The 12,841-nt window shown below is 39.0% G+C and overlaps 1 protein-coding gene across 4 annotated transcripts in view; it reads right to left on the reverse strand.

The window, feature by feature from the left end:
• il1rapl2 (interleukin 1 receptor accessory protein-like 2) overlaps positions 1-12,841 on the reverse strand; it is a 494,907-nt gene that overhangs the window by 173,983 nt on the left and 308,083 nt on the right. For all 4 annotated transcript variants that reach the window (XM_041990452.1, XM_041990450.1, XM_041990449.1 and 1 more), the window contains exons 3-4: positions 7,632-7,801; positions 3,857-3,960 (exon numbers count right to left, since the gene is read on the reverse strand). In XM_041990452.1, coding sequence (XP_041846386.1) covers positions 3,857-3,960; positions 7,632-7,801 — 274 coding nt within the window. The remainder of the gene's footprint in view (positions 1-3,856; positions 3,961-7,631; positions 7,802-12,841) is intronic.

Below are 12,841 nucleotides of genomic sequence, written 5' to 3' on the forward strand. Positions count from 1 at the left end.
GCCTCCTCAACTTAACCACTTTCTCCTTGACTTTCTCCTTACTTCTACATGCGTTAATTTTTTCCCCTCTGCCTGTGAGTGTCTCTCTTTCTCTGTAATTCATGTCTTAGACAACGTGATTGTCCTCTGGGAAGGAAGGCCCTTCCTCTGTTATAGCCGGTCCAGCTTTGCTTCTGAATCCCGGCTGTCCTTTCTTTTGTAACTACACACCGCAGATCTGCAGTTGTTTTATGATCTACTAATAAAAGATAAATCTTAACTGTAGTTTAAATAGACACATGGCAGCTGTTTTGTCTGTCTTGTCCAGTGAGTATTTAAACCAGAATGGTAAGAGCACAAATACAGAGCTGGTGGCATGTACCATGTAGAGATACTTTTAAGGGATGTTCCTATTGATGTGACTAATTATTTTTAAAGGGGGAGCCATTTTGAATATTTTATTGTCTTGACAAAATTTTATTGGCGGGTTGATGTGCACGTCCATGTTTAGTGTCTGGGTATTGCATTAATTGTAAAGTGAATGTTAATCAGTGTTGGTTTGTCTTATAGGCCGGGCGACCAGTACAAAGCTGGGAGCTAAAGACCTAATGTTCGATATGGCTGTCTAGCTGCTAAAGAGCCTTTTTGTAGTTTTGTCTCCCTCCGCAGCTACTTCCAGGGAGACGGATGGACTTCCCTGCCTGCTCACCCCATGAACCGACCCCGGACAAGAGGAAGAGGAAGGATGGATGGAATAAAATGCTGAAACTTCATTTGAGACCTCTTTTTAGCTTCATCACCATAGAAAGATTTTTATTTTTTTATCCCTAATTAGATAAATGGATGAATAAATTAAAGCTAACCATTTAAAAATTGACATGTTATAATTTATATTACTTTTATTGACATATTTATTAAATTTGTGTTGTTTATTTCTATTTGTCAGGAACTGTGTGCACAAAAAAATCTCAGATCATTGCAGCAGATGTAGCCAATGGCTTCTTTCCATTTGTGAGGGCAAGTAAAGAAATATATACAATTAAAATTCAGCTAATATTATTAACATTAATAGAATATTTATTAATTTCAGCATTTATTGTTATTATTTATTTATCTATGATTAAACGTTTTATTGATCATGTCACAATCCAGCTTACAGTCAGGATCTTCTTTATTTGCACATCCAGGACTCCAACTGTATAAACATCATTTTGTTTGTTTATTTATTATATCGTTAGATGTTCATCCTATAGACTTTAAAGTTCTGCTGCTGGTCTAGAAAGCTCTGAATGGTTTAGGACCAACATACATCAGAGACCTCTTGACCCAGTATGAACCTACCAGAACCCTCAGGTCGTCTGGATCCAGTTTCTTATCAGTTCCCAGAGTCAGAACCAGACATGGAGAAGCTGCATTCAGCTTCTATGCTCCACATGTCTGGAACAAACTCCCAGAAAGCCTCAGATCAGCTGAAACACTCAGTTTATTTAGATCCAGATTAAAGACCCACCTGTTCTCTGCTGCATGGACTAGTTTTTATTTAGAGTCCAGATCTACATGTGGTTCTTTTAATCTGGAATCATGTTTCAATATTGTCTTTTCCCACACTGGAACTTTATTTCTTGCATTTTATCTATTTTATTTTAGCATCTTCTTTCTGTTTTTATTTCATTAATTGCATTTCTTTTAATCTTTGTTTTTTTAATGCACTTGTATTGCTTTCTGCATCCTGCTGTAATGTTTTATGTAAAGTACTTTGAATTGTCTTGTTCATGAAATGTGCTATAGAAATAAATCAGCCTTGCCTTATTTACATTTCTGGCAGGAGTAGAGGCATGTCAGACTACAAAGTCTAATAAACTTCTTAAATATTCATATTTATTAATTTTTCCTATTTCTTTGTGACTTAAGTTGTGGATTATTACTTCTGGGGTGTCACTTCGTCTGAATCAGTCATATTTTATTGACCTTGTAAATCAAATTCCACCTCATGTCAGGCAGATGTGAGCGTCGCAACAGAAGGTAAAATTAATTCTGAAAATTTATTTTTGTTCCAAATGAGTGGCCCTAACAACAACCTTATAAATCAGATCAAGAGCAGTAAATTAATTTGAAAATCTTGTTTCTCTGTGACTGTTCAGCACATAGTTTTATATTTTAGATTCAACCTCCAGTTGGTGGCTTCCCACTAGGACAGGAGGTGATTTGCCTGTATGTGTGTGTGTGTGTGTGTGTGTGTCTGTGCTAATAAGAGGCCCTGAGACAATGACAGACACCAAGCCCTAATTAGGTTGTCATGCTGAGCGAGCGAGGGAAAGACAGAAAGAGAGGGAGAGTGGAGGAGAGAGCTTATTACGGAGGGTAGGTGTCAAGCTCTGGCAGAAAAAGGTGGGAGGAGAGCAGAGGCAGGGGGAGGATGAGGGGGAGGAGGACAGAGATGAAGGGGGGAGGGGGAACCGGGAGCTGATGGGGAGGGACTGGAGCAGGAATGCAATGGAGGGATGCTGAAAGACAAGAAAAACAGTAGATGAGGGAGGAAGAGGTGCAGACGATGGACTGGTGAGGTGAAAGGAAAGCAGATTAGATGTGGGTTGGTATAATAAATATGCAGGAGGAGGAGAATGATGGTTGAAAAAGTGCAAAAGAAAAGAAAACAGGAAGATGATGTAGGTTTGACATGGAAGTCAAGAAAGTTTTGAAGATCTGGCTCCGGAAATTCTGTTCATTCTGTTATCATGCTAACTCTGAGACCATGGGGGGTTAGATGTGTAACATTACATTAAGCTGCACCGTTATATGGATTTACTTACCATTTTATTTACTTTACAATAAACAGCAATAAGTGTACATCTGAAAACTCAACACCATGGGGAATCAAGCTCCAGACGTTTTTATTATTCCTTAATGGCTGTGTGCTGAGTTATGTTGAGAGGAAAGTAGATTTACTCGATTAACATAACTCGATAACTTTACATGGTGTCGAAGTTTCATTTCTGCAGTGTCATCCCATGAAAAGATATAATTAAATATTTGCAGAAATGTGAGGGGTGTACTCACTTTTGTGAGATACTGTATATAAAGAATAAGCAAATAGGAAAGGGAGCTTTTTGGCTAATGGCTAAATTTTGGCTTTAGACTGCGTTTTTTGGCTTTACAAGAGAGCACATTTTAATTCAAGTAATTATGCAAACACACACCTTTCACTTGGAGAAAAAAAACGAGAAGATGAGCTTTGTTGAAGACAACAAAGCCAACTGCTCCATACAAGTTTATACCACTACCACCGGAGTTTCAAACAAGCACATTTCCCTGAAGAACTGCACAGTTTTCATTCCAGCGTCTGATGTGGTGCCAACATACATATTGTGGGATACAACTTGCTAAACTGGCAACATTTCATATAACTCACAGGTGAAACACACATGCACATACACACAAGTCCACATAAAAAACACACCTGCAACACCTAAAAGAAATACTGTTGTATGTTTAACAGACCTAAATAAATCTAAGACAAAATAGGAAAAAAAGAGAACAGATGTTTCTAAGTGTTTTCTGATAAACTACAGTAATTTCCACCTAATTGAAATAGTTCCCATTTGTATTTTAAAAATACTTTATAATGCTTAAAACATTTCTTTATCCAAACACCAAACGCAGTGCGAGCATTTGCCTGAGCCATGAGATTAATGAACATACAGGTCAGTTTAGTTTGCATCCATCCCAACCATTAACGCCCCACCCCACAATGATCCTGAATCACGTCTCCCTGGAGAATCTGGGTTGTAGTCATGACGCTTTTGATTCAAAGTAGAGCCGAGCTCCAGGTCAACATGAATTCAGTCCAGTTATGTGTAAATTTGAGCAGATGCAGTACCTTAAAACACAAGTGTAGAATCCATTATCTTCCATTTCAGCGGATCTGAACCAGATGGAGTCGTCTTCTTTACTCAGCCTGTGGCCTGAGAAAATGATGGGCTCCTAAAGGAAAGAAAGATTATATTTAGACCATAATGTGTGTAGAAAAGAAACTTTGTCCCGCCTCAAAGTGACTATTACTGCATAATAATATATCTGGAAGAACATCATATAATTCAGTGCAAGACACCTGTAATGATGAGTGCGATCCACTGGTCACTCCACACTATAAATATTAGAGATTCAAATTACATGTATAATTAGGATTAATTGTAATCTGGATGAGTCTTGCCTGACTACATAAAATTCATAATTTAGTAAGAAATACACACATCTTTTATTAACCCTTGTGGTTGCCTAAATGTATTACCCTTTCAGGTTATTAGAGGACAAAAAAGTCTCCCAAAAGCTGCCTGCAATCATTCAGCAAAAACCAAAAGCCTCAATATGTTCCAGCGTAACTACATAACAGACTCTTCATGTGGTGTAAATCAGAATAAATAAAGCAATAAAAAATAATAAAGTATTCATTTTGGGCACAAGTTGCTGGTCTGGTATTGTCTTGGATAAATATATTGTTAATCATATTGTTAACAACCTTGACTTCTTCAAATGCCTGAAAAGATAGAGTCACATTGAATTATAAGTTTTATCACAGATAAAAACATAAAACAACACAGTAGTGTTACAATTAAACCCGTCTTTTTCACAAGGGCCCCCTGTACAGCAGGCAGCACGAGATGCATGGAGTACAGAAGATCTTACACACAGGAAGCAGCAGTGCTAGATGCCCCATCACATCACACATGAAGATAAAAAATCGGGCATTTAACAGCCTTGATCGTACTGTGTGTGGTGTCTATGAAAGTCTCAGCACAGAACAACACACATAATGACGCTGTCCTGCAACCGATCTAGAATCTAGTCCTCCGAGCCAGAAATCTTCTGTGATCAAATGTGATCTTACCAGAACCATGGCAACAACCGGAAAACACAACAACCAGCATGGCAGCGCACACATGATGCAGTAATGATGGTGGATATGCGACTACAGAAAAATCTCAAACTAAAAAGTAACAGACTGTAGACAGTGTGAACACGGACTTTGTCATCCGTCCTTGTTTCCCAGTCAGCTCGCTATCTGATTGGCTACAATCCACACAGTCACAACTCAGGAATCTTTACACACACATATGAAGATTGTGGTCGTATGTACCCAGCTCTAGGTGAATGCTGTCATGCCTGCTCCTCCTCCTCTCATACGCTGAGCCCCACCAGCCAACTGCATATCCCTCTATTTATACTCTGTTACAGCTTCCTTGTGTAGTCTTGTTGCTTCACATCAAGTCTTCACCAGTTCACCTTTGAGTTTTTGTAGTGCATCTCTATGCACTGTGTACCTTTGGTGATCTTTATTAAATCCCTTTGACATTAACCTGCGTTTGTTTCTGCCTTCCTGCTGGTTCAGTCTGACAAACGTGGGGCTATCCCTGGATCCTCCTGACTGACCACTGATAGAGGCGTCCATTGTTAACATTGGCTGAAGGCTTCCTGAGATATTTACCTGCATAACACCTCTTTTAAACATCTATGAAACTACTCAGGTTCACTTCTTTATCTACAGTTCAGATGTTACTTTACTCATTCCTGTGATTACTTTACTCATTCCTGTGATTACTTTACTCATTCCTGTGATTACTTTACTCATTCCTAGATTGACTGAGCTGCTATCGTCTGGTTTTAACTGAAAGTAATGTGGTTTTCTTTTAGGAGATTTAACTACTGTGTTCCAGGTGGATTTATTCTGACACAGTAAAACATCTTGATTCTGACACTTCTGTAGTAACATCTCACCTTTCTGTAGACACCAGGATTATGCTTTGTAGCTTAATTTATTTTCTTTATATCATTTCAGACAGGAGGCAGAAAATTAGACCACGTCAAAAAGAGGTGAAAGACTATCATTTGTTCAGCCCTCGTAAGGGTCAGACATTATCACCTACCATAAAAAAGAAAAACCAAACAAGACCATCACTATTTATTTTCAAGTGTTGCTCAAAGTTTAGACCCTTAAATTCTTAAAACATTATTGAAAAGGTTTTTTCATGCAAAAAGTGTTTAGAAATTATTCTATTGCTGAAAGTGATTGTTGGCATAAAAGTAATAAATAAGTGAAAACTGAAGCAAAAAGAAGTTAAAGGCCTGTGGAAAATGTAAAAAAGCCTGTGGATTAATGTCATCTACTAAAAATTGATATTACTACTGTTTTTAAAGTGTTTTGGTGGAGGCTGATTGTAAGAGTCCTCGTTTTTTCATGTTATTATGTCAACTCAACGCAGGATCAGTGGGATGGAAGCAGCACTGTGGAAGGGGAACAAGTCTTAATAACACTGAAGCTGTACATGTTTTAAGCCTTTCTTTTATTAAACTGCAATGTTTTGTTATCCAAGACAGTGTAAATATGTTTTGTGTATAGATCGCATCTAAATTGGACCAAACTGAATTGGAATAAATTGGATTATAATTGTTTCAGAAGTAACTTAGCTTACAGCTTCAATACACTGGATTTGAATGCTGACCATCCATCCACCAACTAATTCCACTGCAGGACCGCATTTATTTATTTATTCATTTATACGTTAAATAGTTGGTGTCTGCACATTTTTTATGCAGCTAACTTCTAATTCATCTCTTCTAGCCCACACACACACTTACAGACCAGTGGCATTGCAGCAGGTTTGCGAGGCCTGTCATCTGTAAGTAAGAAGCCTGCCTATCATTGAGTGAATTATTTTCCTCTCAAAACAAAATTCATGAAGCTCAAAGTGAGTGACAGGGCCTGGTTGTGTGATGGCACGTGTCACGGCATCATCTGTCATATTACACATCACACTCCTGAATCAAGGCTATGCAGCTTAATTGAAAACTCAAGTTGTGGTTTAAGCTATAATTTAACTGTCAATGTGTTTATTCTTAGTTTTTTACCTTTTAAAACCTGAGTGCCCTAGTTGAGGGAATTTGAGAATAGATTGTGCTCGTCTGAACGATCTGAACTTAATCCTCTTTAATTTTGTTCTGCTACACTTTACCTTTGCAGGTGGCCTTTCCAGAGATCATGCTCACATGTTGTTCCATGATTTGATAAACGTTTAGAGCTACAGCTGTATCGTTCCAAAGAGATATTCATATTCAACCTATAAGTGTTTGTCACTACTTAGTTAAGCCTGAAACTTTTTTTCCTTTATGCCATCTTCATTTATTCTTCGTCATTAGCCAGCGGTGGAAGAAAAACACAAACTTAAGCTGTACTTAAGTAAAAGTATAGACCAGGACTACTCAATTCTGTCCTACAAGGGCTGCAGCTCTGTAGGTTTTTAATATATTTCTGCTCCATAGACAACTGCCTTTAAAAAAAAGGAGAATAATGAAGAGAAGTAAAAAGGAAAGTAGAAAAAATGAAGAGCAGACAGATACAGTAGATAGAAGCAACAACCCTTCAATCCAAGCTAACACCACAACCAACTGCTACACCTGCACAGAAACACAGATAACATCTTACAGCTTTAACAGGTAAACTAAGCTAACAATCATCAGATCCTAAAAAAATATTACCAAAGCAGCAGCAACAAGATATATCACAACAACAGGCTTGAAACTTCTTTTACTTCTAATTCCTGCCTCCCATCCATCATCTCATTCCTCCTGTCTGTCCCTGTAAATCCCGCCCATCTTACCTCTGCATCGCCTTTGTTCTTGTACCAGATGAGGCGCAGCTTGGCGTTGGTGGCCATCGTGTAGTTGGTTCGTATGTAGCTGTAGAACAAGGCACATTTGACCCGAACAGGCTCACCAGCCAGAACGTGGTACTCCTTCAGGTCCACTGACCAGTCGATGCATCCATCCACTGAGAGGAGAGAGAAACGGAAAAACAGAGAAATATTCAGAGGAAGCTTAAAAAAAAAAGAAAAAAAAAAAACAGAGCACAACTGTGCAAACTCAAAAAAATAATCAGTCATCAAACAAACCTCAGAAAATAAAAATAAATAAATAAATTTTAGATATAGTAAATACTCAATGGGGAAAAGATAGAAACTGAATGACAGGGAGAGTTTTATCCGACTTATTTCTTTTTCTTCAAGGTAATAAAAAAACAATCTAGATTTCAGAAGGATGCCGAAAAACTAACATCTTCTATTCCTATGTAATTTATGTAGAAGCAGATAGAGTGAAGCAATAAAAAGAACATGTATGAGCTGGAATTAAACACCTTGTGAAAAAAGAAACAAAAAACATTGTCTTCATACTGTGTTTTTCTACAAAACCAGAAAAAACGTTAACTATTGACGGACAAGTGTGAGGGGCTGGTGACAATAAAAATGAGAGGAGGTCAAATGAAATGAACAGCGTGGCTGCAGCTATGGCGGGTGAGGCTGGGTCAACCGGAACGAAACACAAGTTATAGACAAAAGACAAGAAGGAGCAGCTGAGACTGAAAAGGTCAATACCCAAAAATGACAAGGAGCTTTCCCAAATGGCCATCCCTCCTTCGCTCTCATTTCCCCCTCCACCCCTTCTCTCCCTCTAGGCTCTTTTTTTTCCCTTTTCTTTACAATCTTTTGCTCTTTTGCTGTCTTTCTTCCTCATAGTTTGTGGCTCAGATAGACTCTCAACTGTCACCACAAGGATTACAGCTTCTCACCTGCAACAGCACAACATGTGAACCTGCCAGCTGCCTCAGAAATCCTCCTTTGTCTCATTCTACTATCATTTATTATGAAATATCCAGCAACCTCCACGATGTATATTGTCAGAGTATAAAAACACAAAATGTGCTCAGAATGAAATCAAACAGGGTCCAGATTTTCACAGTTAAAATATAAATTGCTCTGTGGCGCTGGACTGACCCAGTTTTACACAAATCACGCATCGTGTCTCAAACCAGAACAATATGCTGTTAACCCACGGTGCTGACACTCTCCATCCCGTCTAACATTTATCAGATTCTAGTTGTCTTTGTTTTCTCTGAATGTAAGATGATTACTTTTGTGTGGAGGGAAACACACTTGGCAAAATGTGAGCAATTATTGGACCAGAAAAATGGGAATTTGATTTTGATATTCAGACATTTGGCAACGTCATGATCATGTGTTTTAGGTTGAAACAGACATTAAATCTAAATACAACAGACAAATATATTGGCTCTCAGCCGAACACTGTTTCATGCTTGCAATCTAAACTCAGTTTATTAAAAACTAGTTCAAGCTGTTACTCAGATGTTTTCATGCTGAAGGTTAGATAAGCACACAGCTCTGGAAGATGTCCTGCATCGTCCCAGTGCCAAAGTCACCGCACCGCAAGGAGCTCAACAGCTACAACCCAGTAGCTCTGACATCTCATCTGATGAAGATGCTGGAGAGACTGGTCCTCGCCCATCTGCGCCCGGCGGCAAGCCCTTTCATGGACCTGCAGCAGTTCGCCTACAACCCTGGTCGATGATGCCGTAAGCGTAGCCACTCTCCACCTGCGCCGGTGAGCCATCAGGGAACAGACGCTGACACTGTGAAGTCCTACAAGACCTGGGCGTTCACCTAAATGACAATATGGCAACACCAACGATATGGTCAAGAAGGGCAACAGGAGGCTGCTCAGGAGGCTGATGTCTTTTGGAGTGCAGGGACCACACCTCAGGACATTTTATGACTCTGTGGTGGCATCAGCTATCTTTTATGGAATAGTCTGGTAGGCCAGCAGCATCATGGAGAGGGACAGGAGGAGAATGGACAGCCTGGTCAGGAGGGGCAACTCTGTCCTCGGATGCCCCCTGGATTCAGTGGAGGTGGTGGGAAATGAATGGATGACTTTTCTAAGCTGTCCCTGTTAAACAACATGTCCCACCCTCTACAGGACACTTTGACAGCACAGTGTAGCTCCTCCAGGGACCGGCTGCTCCATCCACGGTGTGTGAAGGAGAGGTACATAATTATTTAAAAGATCTTTTTTTAGATTTGTATGCTAAATATCTTATTTTCTTTTTTTTTATCTTATTCTATGTCTGGCATTTCCTACTATTTATTTTCCACTGTGTGTCTTTTTGCTGTTATACTGTGAATTTCCCCACTGTGGGACTAATAAAAAAATCTGAATCTAAATACAAATAATAATTTACTATATAATTTATTTCCTATATTTTTGGTCCACCATCATCATCATACCACACCCAGCAAAAGTAAGTCCTGTATGATAAGTGGCTTAGATACCAATAAAGTCAGACCAGGACATGCTGGAACATGTTCCCAGAACAAAAGGAAGCACAGCAGGCTGATTTAAGTCATAATTATCGGATAGGTTCCACTTTCAACCAGTTGAGGCAGATTCTGTTTTTCTTCTTCACTGTTGCTTCCTGCAGCTCAGGATGGAGGATTGAACTGAAAAGAATCGAAGCAATCCACTGGCACAATTATTAGAAATTGGACTAATATGTATCATATAACAGATTTATTTTTAATTGCATTATAGCTGGATAACAGTAAATTGGACTCTTTAACAGTGACTTTTGATGACTGTTTTGAATTCGCTCTGTATAAATAAAGCTGAATTGAATTGTAGTGACTCTAACTCCAGTAACATAAATCCCTTCTTAAAGGAAACATTTAGTCAAGAAAGAAAAGGCACATCTGTACTGGATATTGGCAAACACCTGTTTTCTGTGTGCGCGTGTGTGTGTGTGTGTGTGTGTGTGTGTTACCTAGCTCGTGTTGTAGCTTCCTGATTCATCGCACCTGAGCTTCTGTGAATGAAATTTGCCTCTCCTGCTCTTTCCGGATGTTATAATTGATCTTGCTTGTGAATCACTGGTGTGGCTTCCACTGTACATTAGTGTAAACATGTTTTATCACCCTGTAGAACGTTTCAGGTGTAATTTGTGTTGAGTAAAGTCACTGCCAAAGATTTAGGGGCTTCATTTGCATTAGTTTACACTTCAAATTTACAGCCACACACTTAATTGGTTACATTTATAGATTTAGCAGTATGCATTAAGTCATACGGTGGCAGGAGAGATTTAACACGGCTGCACACGAGCGCAGATTTATTGCACATGCAATCACTCCCTCACCCTCACAAATTAGTACTCATTCATGTCTGCCACAATGTTACACACCTACACACACACCGTGTCTAACAGAAGTTGTTTGATCACTGATGTGGCCGATGGATAGAAAAACTCAAAGTTGTGTGTGTGTGTGTGTGTGTGTATAAGCACACGGATGTATGCCTGTTTATTATTTTACATGTGTGTGAAGGAGAACAGGTCTGGATGTTATTTGTTATGTGTGCCAGAAATTAAGTAATTAATGGGCCAGTCTGTCTTGGTGGTTGTAAATTAATGAGCGAACTTAAACTGAAGGTGTGAATGCCCTCCTTTCAACACCCAACACTCTCTCTCTCTCTCTCTCTCTCTCGCACACACACACACACACACACACACACATACAGGATGCACCCAGGGCATCACATTAATAGAAAATCACATTAGTTTGCTCTACTGGACTAATGCTTTTTGTTCTGGACAATTTTTAACACAGGTCAGACACACTTGAACAAACACACACACACACACACACACACACACACACACATGTGCATGCTAAAACACATTAGAACAAAGGGGACATATGTAGCTGCATGTCATAAACAAAGTAAATTCCTAATAATGCTATTATCATCATCCCTACACATGCTTGAGCATGTTTTCTGATATGTCTAAGAGCATGACTGGCTGTGCGTGTGTGTGTGTGTGTAAATAAAGCTGCAGTGCACATGTGTGTACTGGAGAGTGCAGCTGCATGTGTCTCTAGACATTTTAAGCTTGTGGGTGAGGTGTTAGCATAGACACATACATCATTTCCATCGGTCTATCTGCGTATGGATGCCCCCAAATGGCAGAATGAAAATAACTCTGGATAAACAGCAAAGTATCATAAGCTGGAAAAGTACAGAGATTTAAGCAACACACACACAAACACACACCCACACACACACACACACACACACTGACTCAAAATCACAAACTCAAAGACAGAGTAAGTCTTTGTGCCGTTTGTCTAATTTTTCTGAACATAGAAAGAATTTTTAGCGACCTGCAGATTTTAAAATGACAGTCAGTTAATTTGTAGAAACTAATATCAAAACAATTGCTTGTTTTTGATACTGCAGAATGGGTTTTAAAATGATTCTGCCTCTGGCAAAAGCTCATTTTGTTTTGTTCTAACATTTTAGTACAATGATGGAAATAATAGAAAAAAAACCCACAATCTAATAGAAATGTTTTGTTTGTTTCACAAGAGAAAATAAGACTTTTATCAGATTTATTTCATCCCCCGATCCAACACTCACCAGTTCCTTTAATAACAGTTATAGAGGAAAATGTTTAATGAATGTCTGACTGTAGGACTTGTTGTCTTAAGCTTGGAGATATGTCATCATTAGCTACATTTCCATTAGCCCTAGAACTGCACAAAACCTAAATATCACAATAAAAAACTAGTAATGGAAACACCTATATTTAAAAAAAAACATCTCAAATGTCGCTAAAAATGTTTTTACACTCGTTTTCAGACATATCGATATAATAGTATGAGTGTAATGGAAACACTTTTTCCGCATTTACATGTCACCGGGCGGGACGTAGGGGGTCACGTGATGAGAGGAGACGGAAATCTTTTTACAAATGATTAAAGAAACAAATGTAACTGCCTTCCTTTATAGCAAACAACAGCGAATCCAGAATTAATTTAACTTTCCCAGGTCCACCTTGCTATTACCGGGATGGACCGCCTTTTCCCTTTAGAACGGCCTTTATTCATCCATAACAAGACTCTCCTGTTTCACCACATCCCAAAGCTGCTCTACTGGACTGAGATCTGGTGGCTGTGAATGTTTGGTG

This window comes from Melanotaenia boesemani, chromosome 7, assembly GCF_017639745.1.
Source record: "Melanotaenia boesemani isolate fMelBoe1 chromosome 7, fMelBoe1.pri, whole genome shotgun sequence".
NCBI classification, from domain to species: domain Eukaryota; kingdom Metazoa; phylum Chordata; class Actinopteri; order Atheriniformes; family Melanotaeniidae; genus Melanotaenia; species Melanotaenia boesemani.